Genomic DNA, 16,867 nt, shown 5'->3' on the forward strand with positions numbered 1-16,867 from the left:
TGAATCGCGTAAGTTGTGCCTCTACAGGAATCTACATCGGTAGATTTTGCGCAATAATGCTCTGAAGTGGAGGGTCGCCGTTCAAGGTGTGACAAACGCGTCGTCACAGCGTGACGGAGCGTGTCGCGTCACAAGCGCGGAGCGCGTTCGCGTGCGCCGCCTCCTCGCCCTCATTCTCGACGCGAACCATATATTCACGCTTCGGACTCTGCTAACCACAACTCACCACGAATGGCGGGGACCAAGACGAAGCTTTCTGCTAAGCCGCAGGGGAAGGACATCCGGGGATTCTTTGCTGGTGGCGGCGCAGGTAGTAGCAAGTCGGCTGGTAGTTCCATGTCAACTCAACGCTCAAATGTTTCTGTGAGTTTTCATCCCACTGTTTCTCAGCCAACCCTCTATGGTGGGGGCTGTGTCCGCGCTTGTATCGCTTGAGCAGCAGATCCAGTCGCTCATTCGTCCTAGCAACCCCTCCAATAGGGTGAGGCCACAGATAGCCCTTGCTTGCACTGGCACATTGATGTATACGAAGAATCGATGGCAAATCTGTTGTCCTTGTGCTGGATATTGACCAATATGTTGTCTACAGCTGAGACAAAGTGGATCTTTCAAATTAGAAACCATCGAGATCAGTACGTTGCCTGTATTCGCGACTTCGTTCTATCATAACTGTGTCTATAGGTGACGAAGACGATGTCAAGTGAGTGCTACAAAGTTCTATATCATGCATCCGTCTGAACATAAGTAGGTCAAGCAGCAAGCCTTCCGTCCCGTAGGTCAAGAACTCTTAAGTGTGGTTCTTGCGATTGACACCTTCCCTTCTAGACCGAAGACTATATCGAAACAAGCTGTGAGTCATTTGGCAACTATTATCACCCACTGCTGATAGAATATTTCAGAAGCCGAAAATTGAACGTGCCATGGACGAGGATGTTACATCTAGCCCCGCCCCTACTCTTAAGCGCAAGAAGACGGTCGTCGTATCGAGCGACGAAGAGGATGAAGGGGACACGAAAGCCTCTCCGCCAAGGAAGAAACAGGCCATAGCCACATCGTCCTCGGCCAAGGCCAAGGCGACTTCCAGTACTCCGGCATCAAAACCTACGCCCAAGGCCAAGGAGCCCGCTGCGCGCCGGACAAGTACCGCCACCAAGAAGCGAAAGCAAGACGACGACTTCATTGCATCCACCTCCGAGGAGGAAGATGACGACTACCAGGACAATGAAGCTGATGAGTTGCCGAAGAAAGGGCAGGCGAAGGGCAAGCCTGTCCCCAAGAAGGCACCTCCCAAGAAGGCTGCTCCTGCGAAGAAGGCGACACCGGCCAAGGCATCGACGAACACCAAAGCTAAAGCTGTAGCTAAGGAAGAACCGGTGGAGGTCGATGAAGAGAAGCCGAAGCCTAAATTCAAGTGCGTTCTGCCGACCTTCGTTTCGTCCGTCTCTGATGCATTGTGACCACAGCTGGGCGGCCGCGAGAGCGGCCAAAGCAGCAGGGCCTGTGGCTCCAGGATCGAAGCCAATACCGACCCCTGTGGCCCCGGACTGCCTTGCTGGCCTGTCGTTTGTGTTCACCGGCGAGCTGACCAGTCTATCTCGTGATGAGGCCATCGAACTCGCGAAGCGCAACGGCGGGTACGTTGCATGTACAAGTGTGATTTTGCCTAGTGACCTCACAGCGTTCTCAGTCGGGTAACGGGCCAGCCCTCGTCGAAGACTTCATATGTCATTGTCGGGTCGGACGCAGGCCCCAGCAAACTTGCTGCGATCAAGAAGAACAACTTAAAGACAATCGACGAGGACGGCTTCCTTGATCTGATCGGGACTCGCGTGCCCGATATGCGCAATCTGGACGACAAGACAAAGAAGAAACTCGAGAAGGAGAAAGAGGCGATCCGAACTGCTGCAGCGGAGATGGAGAAGCGGGAGAAGAAGGCGGCGAAAGCGAGCGTGGCCAGCGGGAGCACAGCCAAGATCTCCGCGGAGGACAAACTCTGGACAGACCGGTATGCTCCTCAGACATTGAAGGAGATATGCGGAAACAAGGGCCAGGTCGAGAAGCTGCAGCGGTGGCTGCATGACTGGTAAGCTGCTGTTCATCCGTTGCACTTATATCCACGTTGGCTGATGTCTGAGCATGTAGGCCATCGAGTCTGAAGGCAAACTTCAAGAAGCCTGGAAAGGACGGCATAAACGTCTACCGAGCAATTATGATCACCGGCTCGCCGGGTATCGGTAAGACCACGAGTGCGCATTTGTGTGCTAAACTTGAGGGATTTACTCCCATTGAGTTGAATGCAAGTGACGCTCGGAGTAAGAAGCTCGTAGAGGTCAGCTCGCTCCTTTCCTACACATAATACAACGCTCGACCAAAGCCAATTTGCAGAACAGCACAAATATCGCAAATACATCCCTTGACGGGTGGATGGGAGGAGGACAGGTTTGTCTTACGAATGTTGCTGCCACTACTTTATCTTGCTCACTCACAAGATCACAGTTGACGAACGCTGCTGGTGTCACTATCACCGACAAGTCCTGCCTTATAATGGACGAAGTAGATGGTATGTCCGCTGGGGACCGAGGAGGTGTAGGTGCTCTAGCTGCTTTGATTAGGAAGACAAAGGTTCGTGTGCTGTTGTACGCAGATATGCCTTCTAACACGAGACATGAGAGTAGATTCCAATCATATGCATCGCAAACGACCGAGGTGCTCCGAAACTCAAGCCTTTGACCATGGTCGCCTTCAACTTGACCTTCAGAAAGTCAGTTCAAAGTTCGCCGTACGAAGCATCGCGTCTAACTTTATTGTAAGGCCAGAGGTTGCATCCGTCCGCTCCAGGATATTGTCGATCGCATTCAAGTAAGTGAATGCGCGCTTGAGCTTGATTGGCGACTATATTCATGAGTAAATCTAATCGTTTCCAGGGAGAAGATGAAGATACCGGCCAACGTTATCGACCAGCTCATTGAGGGCGCACAGTCCGACATTCGACAGGTGTTGAACATGCTATCTACATGGAGGTTGCAAAACAATACGATGGACTTCGATGAGGGAAAGGCACTGTGAGTTGCAATCTGGCATGCGCGTGACGTTCAGGCGATGACATCCCGACTGGTAGTGTCAAGATGAATGAGAAGTATGCGATCATGACGCCGTTCAACATTATTCAGAAGATGCTCGGGCCGTACATGTTTTCCTCAACTTCAAGAGAAACTCTCAATGATAAGATGGAGCTCTACTTCCATGACCATTCATTCGTCCCGCTATTCGTCCAGGTTGGTGTTGTTTGATTGTGTTGCGTCAATCATGCCCAATGTGGTGCAGGAGAATTACTTGAAGACTCACCCGGCAAGAGTGAAGAACCTGGACGGGCCAGAGAAGGTTCTAAAACACCTGGAACTCATGGATAAAGCTGCTGCGTCCATATCAGATGGCGATTTGGTTGACTCGTTGATACATGGGTACGTCGGCGATGGTCATTCTTGCTTAGAGTAATGCTGATCCGCCGCCGCAGACCCGAACAGCACTGGTCGCTGATGCCATTGCATGCTGTCTGCTCGACAGTCCGCCCGGCATCGTTCCTCTACGGTATGGGCGCGACATATGGAGGGCCCAACGCTATGTCGTTCCCACAGTACGTCTCATCTTGTCTCGCTGGTACACATGCATACTAAGGGTTGTCGCAGGTGGCTCGGGCAGAACTCGAAACAAACCAAACTTACGCGACAACTCACTGAGGTCCAGGCGCGCATGCGATTGCACGTCTCTGGAGACAAGGCTGAGATCCGGCAGTCTTACATCCCTGCGATGTTCCCTTACCTCGTGAAACCTCTTGCAGAACAGGGCGCGGTACGTATCAGATGGGCTCACGTTGGATCCAAGACTAAACTGATGCGACTATCCCGAATGTGCAGAGCGCAGTGGACGACATCATTGAGCGGATGGATGACTATTTCATCTCTCGGGAGGATTGGGACACGATCGTGGAGCTTGGTGTCGATCAGAATAAGGACAGTCTTGTGCTCAAGGAAATATCGACAGCTACCAAGACCTCTTTCACCAAGAAGTACGTATCGACGAGGAGACTGAGTCACCGCTTGCTCACTTGATATAGGTACAACTCGAGGGATCATCCAATCCCCTTCCACAAGGCCGCAGACCTAGGCAAGGTGCCCAAGAAGCTTGCCGCAGCTGGACCCCTCCCTGATCTGGAAGAGGCTTTAGATGTAAGTGGCCCTTATTCCGGCGGATCCTGTGCTGAGACATGACTTAGGTGGATGATGACGGGGAGGGTGTTGCCGAGGAGGTCGAAGAGGCTTCCGACGATGATGTCTCAAAGGACAAACTCATTAAGGCACCCAAGAAAGCGGCCGCTAAGTCGGCAACCACGGCAAAGGGGAAAGCTAAGGCCAAGAAGTGATTGGATATGTATCTGTCTCCATCCAGTGTATCGTAGTACTATAAGCTTGTTTAGTGTCTTGCTTTTTGGTGTAATGATCGTGTTTGACTGCAACTTCCATGGGTATCGGTGCTCGATATAAGTTGGGTATATAGTGAAGAACCCGGTTTGTCAGTCGCTCTTGTTTTCCTGCAAGTACATATACACGGTCGTCGCGATTTCTATGTATCAGAGCATACAAGAGACAGGCCTGCGGCTTGTACCCACGTCCAGAAAGCTGCTCGCCTTCATCCAGGACTCCTCTTCCAGCTTTGCGCCTTCCAGATGGGTCATGATCCTATCGCTCAGACTCGACATCGCCGGTGTCTCGCACATGAACAAGTCTTCTTCAGCGCGGGGCATGCTAAAGCGCTTCTTGTGACACTTCAAGCTCGGCGGCGCGAGTCCCAGCGCGTGCATCGTTCCGACCTTCTTGGCAACCTTCCACGAGCCACACGCGCCGGCAGGTGCGGAGTGCAGGTGCGACGAGACGCTGTTGTCGAGATACCGGCGGAAGTCGGCGGAAGTTGCGGTTTTCCAGAAGAGCGCGACGGGATCCTCTGGGGCGTCGCTGGCGAAGGCAGCGGGGGAGAGCTCGGGCAAGAACGACCATGAGGACTCGGATGCGGGTGCGTAAGCGGGAGGAGATGGCATGGGCGACTCGGTGCTGGTGGCAGTGTAGGCAGTACGCGGGAGAGAACCAAGCCCATCGAACGGAGAACCGTCTTCCTTCGTCATTCCAGAGATGCCTAGGCCGACGAGCATCGAGGAATCCATTGTATCCGCCGAACCGAGCGCCGTGACCGTGTTCTGCCGACGTGACCGAGAGTGCGAGATAGGCGTGCCGACATACGAGACCGACTCGTCAGATTGGGACTCGTTGTATAGAGAGGGCGTCTCGGCGTAGGACGTCGGGCGCCCGTCGAATTTGAAGGTGTTGGAGGAGAACACCCTAGGCGCAAGGAGTCGCGAAGAAGATGAGGGCACACAGAACGACCGGGACGACGAAGCCAGGCTAGGCCATTCCTTATCTTCCTCCAACATACGGAGCGCGTTGCTAGAGACGTCAAGCATGCATTCCTTGGCTAGTCGGTCCAGTCTACGGGCGGTCTGAGTTTGCGGGTGAGAGTCATGAAGATGACCACTCTCGGAGACCGAGCGCATGTGCAGGCGCGGACTGAGACCGAGGCTGGCAACCGTTGGCGGAGTGTCGACCTTGACGAGAGCATAGTGCACGGTCTTGCCTGTCACTGGATCGATGAGAGGGATGGTGAGCTGGCCCGACGTGCTTGAGGAAAGGACAACGTAAGAGACACTGTCGGCGAGACGGCGAGTGGCTGTCGATGCCATTGTTGGTGAATCAGGGTAATGTATCGGAGAGTGTACAGAAGTAACTGTCGCCTGTGAGAAGCGTTCTAGGAAATAAAGCCGCTCTTGAGGTACCCGAGGAGATTGTGACTAGCGAGCTGAGAATACGAGACGAACTTCCCAAATGACCAGACAACGTCTTCCAGAGAGCTTGACAGGCGAGATGGCGAATTGGAATGAGAGTTCGGAAGACTGCTTGAATTTATCTCCATTGTGCATGGCTGACTGCGGCTGGCAAACACTTGGAAGTTGACGGAGGCTGGCCAGGCGGATGGGGGCCAGTCAAGTTTGTAACGGTCCAGACCCCTGACGCACAGACGGCACATGGACCTAAACAGTACTTCCAGCTGGGCGTACAGAATGCACCCAGTTTGTACAACGAGTCTGCATCCGCTAATAGCCATGTAATCAGACCTGTTGTTACTGTTCAGTAGTCACTATGCTATGATGGAATCATTCCCCTACCAGTGGCATACAGATCCGACAATGCAAGGTAACATATTGGCACTGTGCGCATTATGGCTAGTTCTCGGAGTTCAGCAAAGAGACACAGGGATGCTACGGTTCTCACTGTTTGTGAACTTAGTTCAGGTGTTGTTCAGGTCGCAATCATTCCGAAGCGACCGACAACTTCCAGCCACTCTGATGTTTGACGCCGCTTGGCCGGCGATGAACGCGATCAGGTGACCCTGTTCACGCGCTATGTCACGCAAGCGGTTGCGTTGCGAGTAACGGCGTCACACCCATCCTCGACACCTTTCTTTATCACGACCATGTCCTCCGCTGCCTCAGCTTCCCCCGCAGGCATAGGCTCCTACTTCCCATCAGAGAGCAAAGGTGTCAAGCGCAAGCGCGCCGTTCTCGTCGTCGACAAATGTACGCCTTAACGACTTCTTGACGCGTCGGATGTTTTGACAAGCTAGCGCGCGCTCACGGTGCCACTGGACACAGATGAATTAGACATTGACTCCGTGGACCCTAATGGTTCTGTCAGCCCAGCCATCATAGGGGCCATGAAGCAGAGGATCATCGAGGCGCGTTTGACACGTCATCTCACTCTAAGACTTTCACTCACTACGGGATACGCGACAAATAGTTGGAGGAACAGCTGGCCTCGCAACCCCCGCCGGCAAAGCGTGCACGAAAAATTAACGATACAGCTCCATCCGCCGAGGCCACGAGCTCTTCTACTGCGCCTGTCGCAGCAAGCACCACGAAGGCCGAAGACAAGAAGCGCAAATTGCAGCTTAAGAAGATATTCGACCGGTATGCTCGACAGACATGCCTCTTTGTCATTGCAGTAACGCATCATGCATAGCCTCAAGAAAGAATGCAAGAGTGATTCAGTGAAGTTCCAAGGGACGAGCAAGACGATCAAGTTTGACGAAGTTCTCGAATACGACGAGTTCCAGTCGATCTTTGGTGGCAAGGGCACATTGATCCAGCCGACACCTGAGAACAAGCCCAAGAGTACAGTGACTATAATGGAATTCGTACGTCTGGCTCCTGTCCGTGTGCGCACTTCATTCACAAAGGTTTATCGCAAAGCGTAACATGGCGGCTATCGAGGACTTGTTCGGAGACGAGGTAAAGGCGTTGAAGGGCACTTCGTGGTCGCGTGGAGGTAAGCATCCTTTACACGACTTATAATATTGGAACAGCCCAATAATCACGGAATTTGTAGGCGGCCCGTACTTTGCGAAGTCTATCAAGCAGGGCACCGTCGACGTCAACATTGTACGACTGGACGTAAACTACTCCAAGAACGGAATGAAGTGCTCGCTCAAGTTCGAGGTCGAGGAGCAAGGTGGCGGGTGCTACTCCTTCGGGCCTTCGCACCGGGCCTCCTTCGGCATGGGCCGTTCGTTCATGTGGTAGATTCTCCGTTCTCGATGCCGGTGCCGCCACATAGGACGGTGACTTGTGCCATCTAGCTTTCACGCCATGATGAGGCGCCTTTGGTTGCGCCCCATCAGTTTAACACATACTTCTTTTGGCTTATGCTTATTCTAATTCTTGTAGTGTATGGTACTGACTGAGTATTAGATGCACATACCGCCCCGGCTTCTCTGAGCTATGTCGGAGAGCCTAGATAGTTGACTTACTTACAACGCCTTTTGGTGATGTTAGTAGTATTACATTTTCCAAGCAAAATATCCGCTACTACATGTCGTACACACATCTTCAAGACAGGCAGGTGTCTTCGAGACATCGATGCTCACATGCCACCTGACTGCACGGGCTTCAAGAATACACTGACGATCGTCGGAAATCACATTATTGGTACGGACTAACGGGTACAGGGATTATATGGCTGTGGCGTGATTTCCGACGAACTACATACAAGCTGTACAACATAGTCGAATGTCCGTCTTGTTGCTATCGAAATAAACTGTATCGTCCTAGTGGTTCTGCCATGCTGCTTTGATCAGGTCCGCTGCCCTTTCAGCGATAGCGTAGACGACGGCTTGCGGATGTCCAGCAGGAATATAGGGCTCGATGGGAGTGAGTACGCGCGAAAGCATCATGACCGTGAAGAACGACTCACTAGTACGGAGGCGTCGACAACGCGTAGACCGGATGCACCTTTGACAAGGAGTGAGGATGTCAAGACTCCATCGGGACTGGCATCCGCGGATAGCCTTGCCGTGCCGACTGGATGCCATATTGACGTTGTGCTGTTCCTGACATATTCCTCTAGTTCCTCGTCTGTCTGTGCATCCGCGAACGGGCCGTATTCTGCCACAGCGAACCCTTCCCATGCGGACGAGTTGATAAGGTTTCGCACCTGTTTGACTGCCTGGATCATGGTGTAGACGTCGAAATAATCAGACAGCAATCCAGGATCGATTAGGGGGCTGTCAAACGCATCATTCGACGCAAGCGTCACAGAGCCCTCTTTAGTTAAAGAACACTGCTAGTCAGTCAGGTGTTGCAGCCGGATGGAGCACTTGCTCACTCGAAGCGGGGGAGACGACCGCCGTATATAGAGTCATGTAGCTTCCCGTGCTCGGCATGAGTTCAACAAGTGAACCGAACGAATTCTACAACAGGTCCATCAGGACAAAGTCAGTGAGTCGACTATCGGGTACAATTGTATGTCACACGCACATGAGATAGTACTTCTATGTGCGGAGAGGCGGGCCCTGCAGAGGGGTCCGTATAGTTGGCGAAGATGGCTGAACCGTTCGGTAATCTTGACCATATGATCTGGTTCGTACCCGTGTCGCTCAGAGGGCCACTTCCCGTGGAGTTCCAAAGCTGCAATAGGTCTTCCAAATATGTCGCGTTACGAAACACGTTGTCCCAGGTAGCGTTCGAGTTGACAATCCATACATTGCCAATAAGAGGGTGGTCAACGAGATTCTGACCAACGTCGGTGTTGTTGACGACAGGCTCGATCCCTAGTCCCTGGAGTGTGTTGGGATCGCCGATGCCGCTCAGTAATAGCAATTGGGGAGTGCCAATTGAGCCTGCACACAGTATCACCTCTTTGGAAGCACTGATGATGATGCCCTCCGCTGTAGTAGAAACGGCACTAGGTTCGGGTTCCGGTGACGGCGATACGGACCAATCAGGCACTCACAAGAACGATTCTGTGCCACTTCTACTTGGTTAAAATTTGGCACAGAGGTACCGGAGTTGGATGATATGAGTCTGGTAACGCGCGTCTGTATGAGTACGTCCAAATTTGTGCGATTTATAATGGGATCCAGGTATCCCGTTGCTGAGTCGCTCCTTCTACCCGCTGTGGTGACGGTACCCTGTTGCCAACCTAAGGAGCATCAGCTTCGCGAGTGTGGTTGCGACATAAGGACCAGTCGTACCGATACCCAGTGGATAACCGTCATTCATATCCTCGTTATGCGGAAATTCAGCAGTAGCGCTCTCGAGTAGACGACTGTCCAGCGGCATGGAGGCAGCGGGGAGGCTGATACTAATAGGTCCATTGGTGCCATGCACAGACGGGTTGATTTGGCCCGTTGTGTTATGGTGATCATTCGGTGGAACAAGCATTTCGCTCTAAACACAGTCAGTGGCAGGAAGCCGACGCAGTTGTCAGTAGTGACATACCTTCTCCATGTATGGCAACATCTCCTCCCAAGACCACCCGCTGTCGTTGGTAAAGTTCGCATAACGATTCCAGTCGTCCACAGACCCCCGACTCCATACCATGAGGTCTCGACACGCAGATCAGCGCTCATATAGATCAATATTCATCTCGCATACGCACTGATTGTGCTCGTTCCGCCGAGTACAAACCCACGTGGATAATCGAATGATCGTCCTTCAAGTCCTGTCTGAGCAGTGGTGGTGTAATTCCAGCTGATCGCGGTATCGGGCCAAATCAATGGGTCCAACAGAGGAACCTGGTCGTCGAACAGAACATCATTACTGTAAGAGGTAAGACGCACGTAATGGATCCAGTAGCAGCTCGATCTCACTTTACACCTGCTTCGATTACAAGAACTGAGAATTCTGATACTTCGCTCAATCTGCGAGCAAGCACATTTCCCGCGGTACCCGCTGGGATGAATGCCACAGTAAGCACGATGTATCGACACTGGTCATGACACTGGCTCACCTCCAATGATAACGAAGTCGTACGATTGTCGGGAAAGTTCTTGCGGATCTGCAAACAACGTCCCATGGACAAAGGCCACCGTTGCGGTGCAAAGCAGCATCAAATATGTTAGGAAGCCCATGCTTGCGCGATACCCAAGTGACGAAGGACGATCCACTGGTAGATGGTTGTAGGATGGAGCCTTCGATACGGGGGCTTCGGTGCATCATATAGGCAAACGTCTGATACGAACCGTAAGCTCAACGGCCGCATCGGCTATTTGTGTCCCTAGCGATGACTGTGATGCGACGTAAGTGACTGTCAGAGGCTTGATGCTTTGGCATCCACTGCCCGTCGGGCGACAGCGCAGGGTCATGATTATGCGCTGAGAGGTCTTGAACCGTATGTGCAGCGACTGCAAGTACACACAGGACACGACGAACCCGTAGGTCAATCGTCGGATTTCCAGCTATACCTTCCGAAATCGCCAGTATCAGTGATTTGAGGACACGGTCCAAACTTGGTCTCACCGGGTTCACAGGGCGCCGCATCGTGCGAGCGGCTCTCTCGAACGTGTTCCTGAACGGATTGAAGGCTTGCTCGATAACTGCTCGGTACCTGAATGCTGAACAAGGAGTATCCCATCATCTCATCGAAACGAATGAGTTCTGGCGCTTGGGCCCCTCGTCCCTGACGTCGAGCTCTCATGTTGTTGTCTATGAACGCGTGACATCGGATCTCGCCACCGGCCGTAAGCTAGGCTTGTTCAGCACTGGTACACTCGTCCGTTTGATCACCGTACCAAATCAATCCGACTGAGATTGCAGTTTCACATACAGATGTCATGCGAGTATATTGGTGGACGGGTGCGAATGTGGTGAGTGTCCGACTGAAACAGACCGGCTAATGTGCACTGCGTCTCGGATTATTCGGGAAATGCTCGTGCTCAGCTGAGCACCTACTCCGTCTATCCAGGACATGCTATCAGCAAGACGGCAGATTGACGCTGGGACAGGACCTACGCTGCTTCCATCCAGAATTGTTTCCTTCACATTGTGCGAGCGTAGTCCCACACCAGTCGAGAGCGCTGACTTGGCGAAGACGAGAGAGTGGCTGCCATCGCTATAAGAGCCCAACCGAGTGTCGCTACTCTGGCGGAAGTCTGAAAAGAATCCTCGTGCGTCCGTGGTAGGGGGTGTGCGATTGTTAAAGCTTATCAACAGAGTGTTGGCGTATCTGACGGGTGGAGTGTTGAGTGATACAACTCGACCATGATCGACATGGATCAGCACGTACAATTTCGACGACAGTATAGCACTGGTAACATTATGAGGTCACACCGTAAACATCAAGTCAGAGTTCACGTACAAGAGCAAGTGAAGGTTTGTTTGCTAGCGATGAAACGGCTCAGGATGAATTGCAGTGCGACGTGCGAAGCATACTCACCGGCTCCACAATGAAAAGGATCAGTTCAACCAGAGTGAAAATCGCTATGGTCATTTAATTTCTAAAATTACAATACCATATTGCGATAGACGCACCGAGCAATGCCCCAGACTCCACAATAAACGTCAACATCCGACTTACTGGGGAACTCCCAGCGTGGCGATTGTTCTTTACAAACTAATCCCGCAGAGTCAGAATGAGCACCTCGCACTTGTAGCACGTAAAACATGGCTCACATGGACGATCATGGTTATCGAGATGATGATGTTGGCTAGTAAAGCGCAGGCCAACCAGGCCTTCAAGCCAGGGTTAGCGTTGATCCGAACGAGATGTCGTAGGCACCTACATCTACGAACGATGCGATACGGCTCTCGAGACCGATTGGCAATAACCTCGCCTGTGGAAGGAGTTCGGCACAACGAAGTAAGCTACTTTGCGCAACCACGCACGCACCTTAACTCCACTAGTCACAGCGAGTGCAAGCTGCGTGAAGGCTACCTAGAATCGGTGTCAATTTGAGCATCATACGCATGATAGTGCTGCCTTGACCGCACCATAATGATCGGAACACTAATGAAGACATGCTTGACTGTATTCCATATCCGCCATGCATAGAAACATTGCACGAGAGTAGCTAGGATACCGCCCATGATCAGGACGCTGAACCACATATTGCTAAGGGTGGCAAGGACCGCTGGGTCTCCGTAGTTCCACACCCAGTAGTGGAAGACGTCGGCAACAAGAAGACACGCTTGGACCGTCTCGTAAATGAACACGCCATACACTGATCACCCGCATGAGCGTCCGCGACAGGCTGCCGTCCAAGGGCGAACTCACCAAGACATTTAATTCGTAATGGATCAGACGAAAAGCGTGCGCTGTAGATATCTACTAGCTAGTCAACGTCGGATACTTACAACATAGATGGAGACTCACAAACTTGGACTAGCAATATACCCTCTAAACCCCAATTCATGTGGATCCCGAGTATCTGCAGAGCGGTTCGAGCCCAGTCAAGCATCTGCAGGAGACGTACTTACAACAGGAGCGGACCTACGTGTGCGGGATGAGCATGCACCAGAATCACCTAGACAACGCAAACACGCACAGCAGACGTATCTCAGCCATATCCATCGTTGCGGGAAGGCGGGATAGCACAGTCGTAATGCAAGTTTACCCAACGTCTATATGGTGGAGTGAATGCCGAGGGCTCGGTGTGAGTCGTATACGCTGGAGCGGTGGTGAGCAACCCGGCTATGGACTCGGAGTCCTCAAGCTCAAGTCAAGCCGTGGACTTGGATTCCGGGTTCGAGTCGGGCCCGGGGTCACTGCGGAGCGCTGAACGCTGAGGTACGTGTCAAAGGACTCCCAGGTACCGTCGAAGGTCATATGGCTCCTTCTGAGCGCCACAGCTGCAGATCTGCAGACACCAGCGGAGAACGGCAGCCTGGGAGACGGAACCTAAATCGATACAAATCACATCAAGGTTTGGTATGTCATAAAGACGGCGCCGATAGGGCGCACCGCATTCGCATGTATTTTGATATTGTGTGCACGTCCTTCCGATGCGAGACATGTGCATGAGCTTTACGAGCCGTGGAAAGACTGAGAATGAGGCTTAGTGCGCAACACGAGAACCATCATGATGCTGAGTATTGACAATGGCTCTGACAGCTTGGAGACCGTAGAAGTCGAGCCTCGTGTGAATGCATGAGACGGGAATGGAACCGCCGCCCGGTGTTGTATTGAGAAGTCCTGGGCGTACCGCCAAGTGGAATACACGTACGTACTTGAGACGGCGTACCTTCGCGGAGAGGCTTGATTCCAGCATAAGTATCCGAGTCGCCATGCAACAGAAATCAAGACTCAACTTGAACCCGGTGTCAGTGCTTGTGGTAGGACATGGCAACGTACTACAGCGCAAGTGGGCCCGGGGACCGGTCACCGTACGCTGCCTTTGGATGCTCAGCGCTCGTTGCAGGCCACGAGCATCCGTGCCAACGTAGAGAATCCGGATTGCAGGCCTTGTAGCAATAGATTGAGAAACAAGTACAGTCCGGCAATGGTACCTCGAGCGGTGTACTTAAAAGTGGCTGGTAGAGAGTGATTATGTAAGAGCGCCGCCGCTGGCAGTAGACTCAGACTGCCATCGCCACACCAACGCCACACAGACACTTGGTCCACAAAGATCCCACTGGCGAGGATCCATCGCATCGGCAAGGCTCAATTGATTGTCTCCATCAGTACTGTTGCGATGCAAGGCACCGAAACCACTTCACTCAGAGTTGGGAGTCACTGGGCTCCCATGTGGGGATCTGGGGTCATACTGCGTCGCTGTCTGAACTTCAGACAGCGACGCAGTAGAATATCGTGAATGGCTCATTGACAGTAGCGCACGTTGCTTATCCGGCATACAAGGCGGTCTCTGGACGGATCGACAAGCCAATGCCTTTGCTTTGAATGCTACTCCGTTCCCCAAGAAACCCATTGCACTATCCTCGCAAGTCGTCTCTCTCACTCGTCTCCGAGGTCCAAAATGTCTACGAGCATCAGCCTGCTGTACGTACCAGTTCAACCGTATCGTCATCTTCAGAGTAGTGCGTTTACAGTCTGCGCGTTGCAACAGGTCCGGACCCGAGGTACGACTTTTCGCCATCCATCTTATGGGGTTGTCTAGAGGAGACCTGTACGCAGATGATTGGGTCGTTATCGAACTGGTCGTTGCAAGGAGTCCTTTGCGCTCAAGTGTGTGAGTTCCGCAGCCGACGATGTGACAACGTCATGGTAGCTCATTCCTCTTCTTCCAGACATATACCACATCTGTTTTCCCAAAGATCCATGGTCGCTGAAATGCTTCGGTGCGTACACTCGTCCTGCAGCCGGGTATCACTTTTGACTGGTATTTCTGACGTCGGTCTAGTTTATGGTGTTTGCATCTACGAGTTGATACAGACAATATTGATCTCCATCGACGGCGTCCACGTCTTCGTCTTCGGATACGGTGATCAGGTCGACAACCTCCTCAGCTTCTACAATGGATGGTTCAGTCTCCCCATCATGGCTGGTATCCTCTCGGCCGCGGTACAATGCTTCTTCGCGTGGAGGATATTTATGTTGTCGCGCTCCGTTTGGCTGTGCATGTTCATTACGATGGTGCGTGCCAATGCGATTCTAAGCATCGTCATGAGAGCCGAGGTGTAACTACAGATCGCCCTTGGCCAAATGTCTATTGCCATCGTAAGTGGGGTCAAGGTTCGTCCTTCTAGTCTCCGTCATTGTCGCGCCCTAACAGCCATCATCATGACCAGATGAAATCATTGACCACAGATGAGAACGAAGCCATCATCATACCGTACATTGACGTGAGTCTAGCGATATTGTGCGTTCGCGCTGATTACACCTCTCATCCCAATCGCCAGACGTGGCTCGCGGGAAGCGCGCTCGCAGACATCGTGATAGCCATTTCCATGACAGTCTTGGTGAGCGACTATACCAACGTACCGGTCGGAACGTCAGTAATGCTGACGTCCAATAGCTTACCAAAGCGAAGACCGGAATACGGCGCTCGGATGCCATTATCGACAGACTCATTATGCTCGGCGTGGAGACAGGCACGCTCACTGGTGCGTGCGACTTCATGCTCAACGCGAAACACGCTGACTTCGTTGCAATGAAGCGGTGATTGCGACTCTCGATCTCTTGTTCTTCACCATACGGCCCGTGCGTCTTACATCGATTGCTCCGGCCTTGCTCACATAAACTGACACTCGCAGAGGACATATCTTCACGCCGCGCCGTACGCCTTCTTTCTGTCCCTACTCACCGCTCTGATGCTGACTCTGGCTCCAGTGTTATGATGCTGTCGAAACTGTGAGTACTGGACCCTCAACCCACCACCGTTCAATCTCCATAAACTGACTGCGCTCCAGGTATGCGAATACCCTGCTGATCAACTTCAATAATCGGGCACGTACGGCAAGTCTCATGGACGGCGACGTAGTCTCTTTGGGAGCCGTCCACTCCAGCCGAAATGGTGCCAGTACAATGACAGGTGCAACGGACAGCCTGGACATAGGACAATACCGCAAAGATGGACGTCAGACTCGCCTTTCCGCACAGGCGTCGGCACTGACCTCCGAGGCAAGTCGTCCACGTTGTCGTTGAGCACTCGACGCTAACATGGGCGTGTAGTCCACGAAGCCCGTTGGCGACGTCGTATACCTCTCAGCCACCCCAGAACCGTCCGTCGACGATGACAATAAAGGTCAGCCATGACTGTCCTTCGTCTACACCGTTCCTGCTGAGTTATTCTTCTGTTAAGTGATGGTCATAGCCGAGTGAATGGGACGAAACTCCTCCGATTCAGATGTCTGACGTATCCTCCCACTGCGGAGGTTATATTTCAAATGTATCATTATGGGTCTTTGTAGTCATCTTGCTCTCTGAATCTGCTCTCCACACAGTGTCAGCTCGCTCGGTGTGAGGCTCTTCATTTCTGATCGGCGTTCCTATTCCCGCTGGAGTAACATGGTTGCTCAAGACTCGGATCTCCCGGAGGTCAATGTCGTCCGACTATCCAAACTGCTATCGGTGCCAGTACAGAGCCATGTCGGGTTTCGGTTCCCTTCACTTCGACCCTATCAAACAACATGACGCGACTACAAACCAACCTTGACAGCACGCATGCGAGGGGTGTATGGCAATCGCAATCATGCGCGCTGGGGGACACGTCAATCTCGGTCGCCGAGGATTGACGTGATCCTGTGTGTATTATTGAGAAGACAGTCAGTCTTCATCAGCCTTGCCCGCCACTGAGAACGAAAGGTCCAAACTCTAGATGAGTGGTTCGCCGTGCGCGTTACGAGCGTCGGACAGTATTGGCTGATATCATTCTGGAGCTCGGACTAGTGCCATCCAACCACCCTCATGCCAGTGCGCGCTCCGTGAATGTGTTCGAACAATAGGCCAGTGCTCAAACGGTATTCAATTCGCTGCAAGTAACCACACCGCTCACCGCATCTTCGGTGGGAAATGGGACTATGGCCCATGCA

The 16,867-nt window shown here is 52.5% G+C and overlaps 7 protein-coding genes across 7 annotated transcripts; 3 read left to right on the forward strand and 4 right to left on the reverse strand.

The window, feature by feature from the left end:
* The first annotated feature begins 169 nt into the window (after positions 1–169).
* On the forward strand, positions 170–4,578 carry B0H18DRAFT_1016544 (replication factor RFC1 C terminal domain-containing protein). The gene is made up of 21 exons (XM_048029281.1): positions 170–363; positions 590–632; positions 682–700; positions 749–772; positions 826–850; positions 900–1,411; positions 1,464–1,634; positions 1,688–2,083; positions 2,143–2,329; positions 2,386–2,439; positions 2,497–2,622; positions 2,676–2,761; positions 2,812–2,859; positions 2,925–3,062; positions 3,119–3,275; positions 3,325–3,461; positions 3,515–3,634; positions 3,687–3,849; positions 3,915–4,066; positions 4,115–4,226; positions 4,274–4,578. The coding sequence occupies exons 1-21, from the start codon at positions 232–234 to the stop codon at positions 4,418–4,420; spliced, it is 2,949 nt and encodes a 982-aa protein (XP_047891553.1). The 5' UTR covers positions 170–231; the 3' UTR covers positions 4,421–4,578.
* A 49-nt stretch (positions 4,579–4,627) lies between these two features.
* Positions 4,628–5,788, reverse strand: B0H18DRAFT_1120705 (uncharacterized protein; the record flags this gene model as incomplete). Its single annotated transcript, XM_048034189.1, has 1 exon — positions 4,628–5,788. One exon carries the CDS (start codon positions 5,786–5,788, stop codon positions 4,628–4,630), a length of 1,161 nt encoding a protein of 386 aa, XP_047891554.1.
* A 780-nt stretch (positions 5,789–6,568) lies between these two features.
* On the forward strand, positions 6,569–7,985 carry B0H18DRAFT_1016550 (uncharacterized protein). Its single transcript, XM_048029282.1, has 6 exons — positions 6,569–6,682; positions 6,758–6,840; positions 6,903–7,072; positions 7,125–7,299; positions 7,355–7,430; positions 7,491–7,985. Exons 1-6 carry the CDS (start codon positions 6,580–6,582, stop codon positions 7,682–7,684), a joined length of 801 nt encoding a protein of 266 aa, XP_047891555.1. The 5' UTR covers positions 6,569–6,579; the 3' UTR covers positions 7,685–7,985.
* Positions 7,986–8,187: 202 nt separating this feature from the next.
* On the reverse strand, positions 8,188–10,924 carry B0H18DRAFT_501750 (aryl-alcohol oxidase-like protein). Its single transcript, XM_048038333.1, has 11 exons — positions 10,901–10,924; positions 10,392–10,845; positions 10,252–10,333; positions 10,041–10,201; positions 9,881–9,987; positions 9,634–9,829; positions 9,393–9,581; positions 8,918–9,327; positions 8,766–8,850; positions 8,355–8,704; positions 8,188–8,301 (listed from the first exon to the last, which is right to left on the reverse strand). The coding sequence occupies exons 2-11, from the start codon at positions 10,510–10,512 to the stop codon at positions 8,209–8,211; spliced, it is 1,794 nt and encodes a 597-aa protein (XP_047891556.1). The 5' UTR covers positions 10,513–10,845; positions 10,901–10,924; the 3' UTR covers positions 8,188–8,208.
* Positions 10,925–11,531: 607 nt separating this feature from the next.
* Positions 11,532–12,215, reverse strand: B0H18DRAFT_1016557 (uncharacterized protein). The gene is made up of 6 exons (XM_048029283.1): positions 12,163–12,215; positions 12,053–12,112; positions 11,912–11,993; positions 11,817–11,860; positions 11,667–11,761; positions 11,532–11,606 (listed from the first exon to the last, which is right to left on the reverse strand). Exons 2-5 carry the CDS (start codon positions 12,062–12,064, stop codon positions 11,705–11,707), a joined length of 195 nt encoding a protein of 64 aa, XP_047891557.1. The 5' UTR covers positions 12,065–12,112; positions 12,163–12,215; the 3' UTR covers positions 11,532–11,606; positions 11,667–11,704.
* B0H18DRAFT_501666 (uncharacterized protein) lies at positions 12,019–13,175 on the reverse strand. The gene is made up of 5 exons (XM_048038332.1): positions 12,925–13,175; positions 12,753–12,869; positions 12,654–12,704; positions 12,371–12,600; positions 12,019–12,314 (listed from the first exon to the last, which is right to left on the reverse strand). Exons 2-5 carry the CDS (start codon positions 12,835–12,837, stop codon positions 12,165–12,167), a joined length of 516 nt encoding a protein of 171 aa, XP_047891558.1. The 5' UTR covers positions 12,838–12,869; positions 12,925–13,175; the 3' UTR covers positions 12,019–12,164.
* Positions 13,176–14,200: 1,025 nt separating this feature from the next.
* B0H18DRAFT_501877 (uncharacterized protein) lies at positions 14,201–16,529 on the forward strand. Its single transcript, XM_048038334.1, has 15 exons — positions 14,201–14,375; positions 14,443–14,455; positions 14,511–14,565; positions 14,624–14,674; positions 14,737–14,969; positions 15,024–15,068; positions 15,125–15,178; positions 15,236–15,295; positions 15,352–15,439; positions 15,493–15,536; positions 15,590–15,612; positions 15,666–15,686; positions 15,746–15,956; positions 16,008–16,080; positions 16,138–16,529. The coding sequence occupies exons 1-15, from the start codon at positions 14,353–14,355 to the stop codon at positions 16,155–16,157; spliced, it is 1,014 nt and encodes a 337-aa protein (XP_047891559.1). The 5' UTR covers positions 14,201–14,352; the 3' UTR covers positions 16,158–16,529.
* The last annotated feature ends 338 nt before the right edge of the window (positions 16,530–16,867 follow it).

This window comes from Fomitopsis serialis (genome assembly GCF_022376445.1).
Source record: "Fomitopsis serialis strain Sig1Antser10 chromosome Unknown B0H18scaffold_51, whole genome shotgun sequence".
In the NCBI taxonomy this organism is placed as follows: domain Eukaryota; kingdom Fungi; phylum Basidiomycota; class Agaricomycetes; order Polyporales; family Fomitopsidaceae; genus Fomitopsis; species Fomitopsis serialis.

Coding starts and splice junctions, on each gene's coding strand:
- B0H18DRAFT_1016544 (XM_048029281.1), top strand. CDS start 232: ATGGCGGGGACCAAGACGAAGCTTTCTGCTAAGCCGCAGGGGAAGGAC. Junction 2,440..2,496: donor GGTGGATGGGAGGAGGACAG/GTTTGTCTTACG, acceptor ACAAGATCACAG/TTGACGAACGCTGCTGGTGT. Junction 2,623..2,675: donor CTTTGATTAGGAAGACAAAG/GTTCGTGTGCTG, acceptor ACATGAGAGTAG/ATTCCAATCATATGCATCGC.
- B0H18DRAFT_1016550 (XM_048029282.1), top strand. CDS start 6,580: ATGTCCTCCGCTGCCTCAGCTTCCCCCGCAGGCATAGGCTCCTACTTC. Junction 6,683..6,757: donor CGTTCTCGTCGTCGACAAAT/GTACGCCTTAAC, acceptor CACTGGACACAG/ATGAATTAGACATTGACTCC. Junction 6,841..6,902: donor TGAAGCAGAGGATCATCGAG/GCGCGTTTGACA, acceptor CGCGACAAATAG/TTGGAGGAACAGCTGGCCTC.
- B0H18DRAFT_501750 (XM_048038333.1), bottom strand. CDS start 10,512: ATGGGCTTCCTAACATATTTGATGCTGCTTTGCACCGCAACGGTGGCC. Junction 10,202..10,251: donor GTAATCGAAGCAGGTGTAAA/GTGAGATCGAGC, acceptor TACCTCTTACAG/TAATGATGTTCTGTTCGACG. Junction 8,302..8,354: donor TTGTCGACGCCTCCGTACTA/GTGAGTCGTTCT, acceptor ACTCCCATCGAG/CCCTATATTCCTGCTGGACA.
- B0H18DRAFT_1016557 (XM_048029283.1), bottom strand. Junction 11,861..11,911: donor GGAGTCTGGGGCATTGCTCG/GTGCGTCTATCG, acceptor AAATGACCATAG/CGATTTTCACTCTGGTTGAA. Junction 11,762..11,816: donor TCCTTTTCATTGTGGAGCCG/GTGAGTATGCTT, acceptor TTTCATCGCTAG/CAAACAAACCTTCACTTGCT.
- B0H18DRAFT_501666 (XM_048038332.1), bottom strand. CDS start 12,837: ATGCTTGACTGGGCTCGAACCGCTCTGCAGATACTCGGGATCCACATG. Junction 12,705..12,752: donor TATATTGCTAGTCCAAGTTT/GTGAGTCTCCAT, acceptor ACTAGCTAGTAG/ATATCTACAGCGCACGCTTT. Junction 12,601..12,653: donor ATTACGAATTAAATGTCTTG/GTGAGTTCGCCC, acceptor GCGGGTGATCAG/TGTATGGCGTGTTCATTTAC.
- B0H18DRAFT_501877 (XM_048038334.1), top strand. CDS start 14,353: ATGTCTACGAGCATCAGCCTGCT. Junction 14,970..15,023: donor TGTGCATGTTCATTACGATG/GTGCGTGCCAAT, acceptor GTGTAACTACAG/ATCGCCCTTGGCCAAATGTC. Junction 15,179..15,235: donor TCATCATACCGTACATTGAC/GTGAGTCTAGCG, acceptor CCCAATCGCCAG/ACGTGGCTCGCGGGAAGCGC.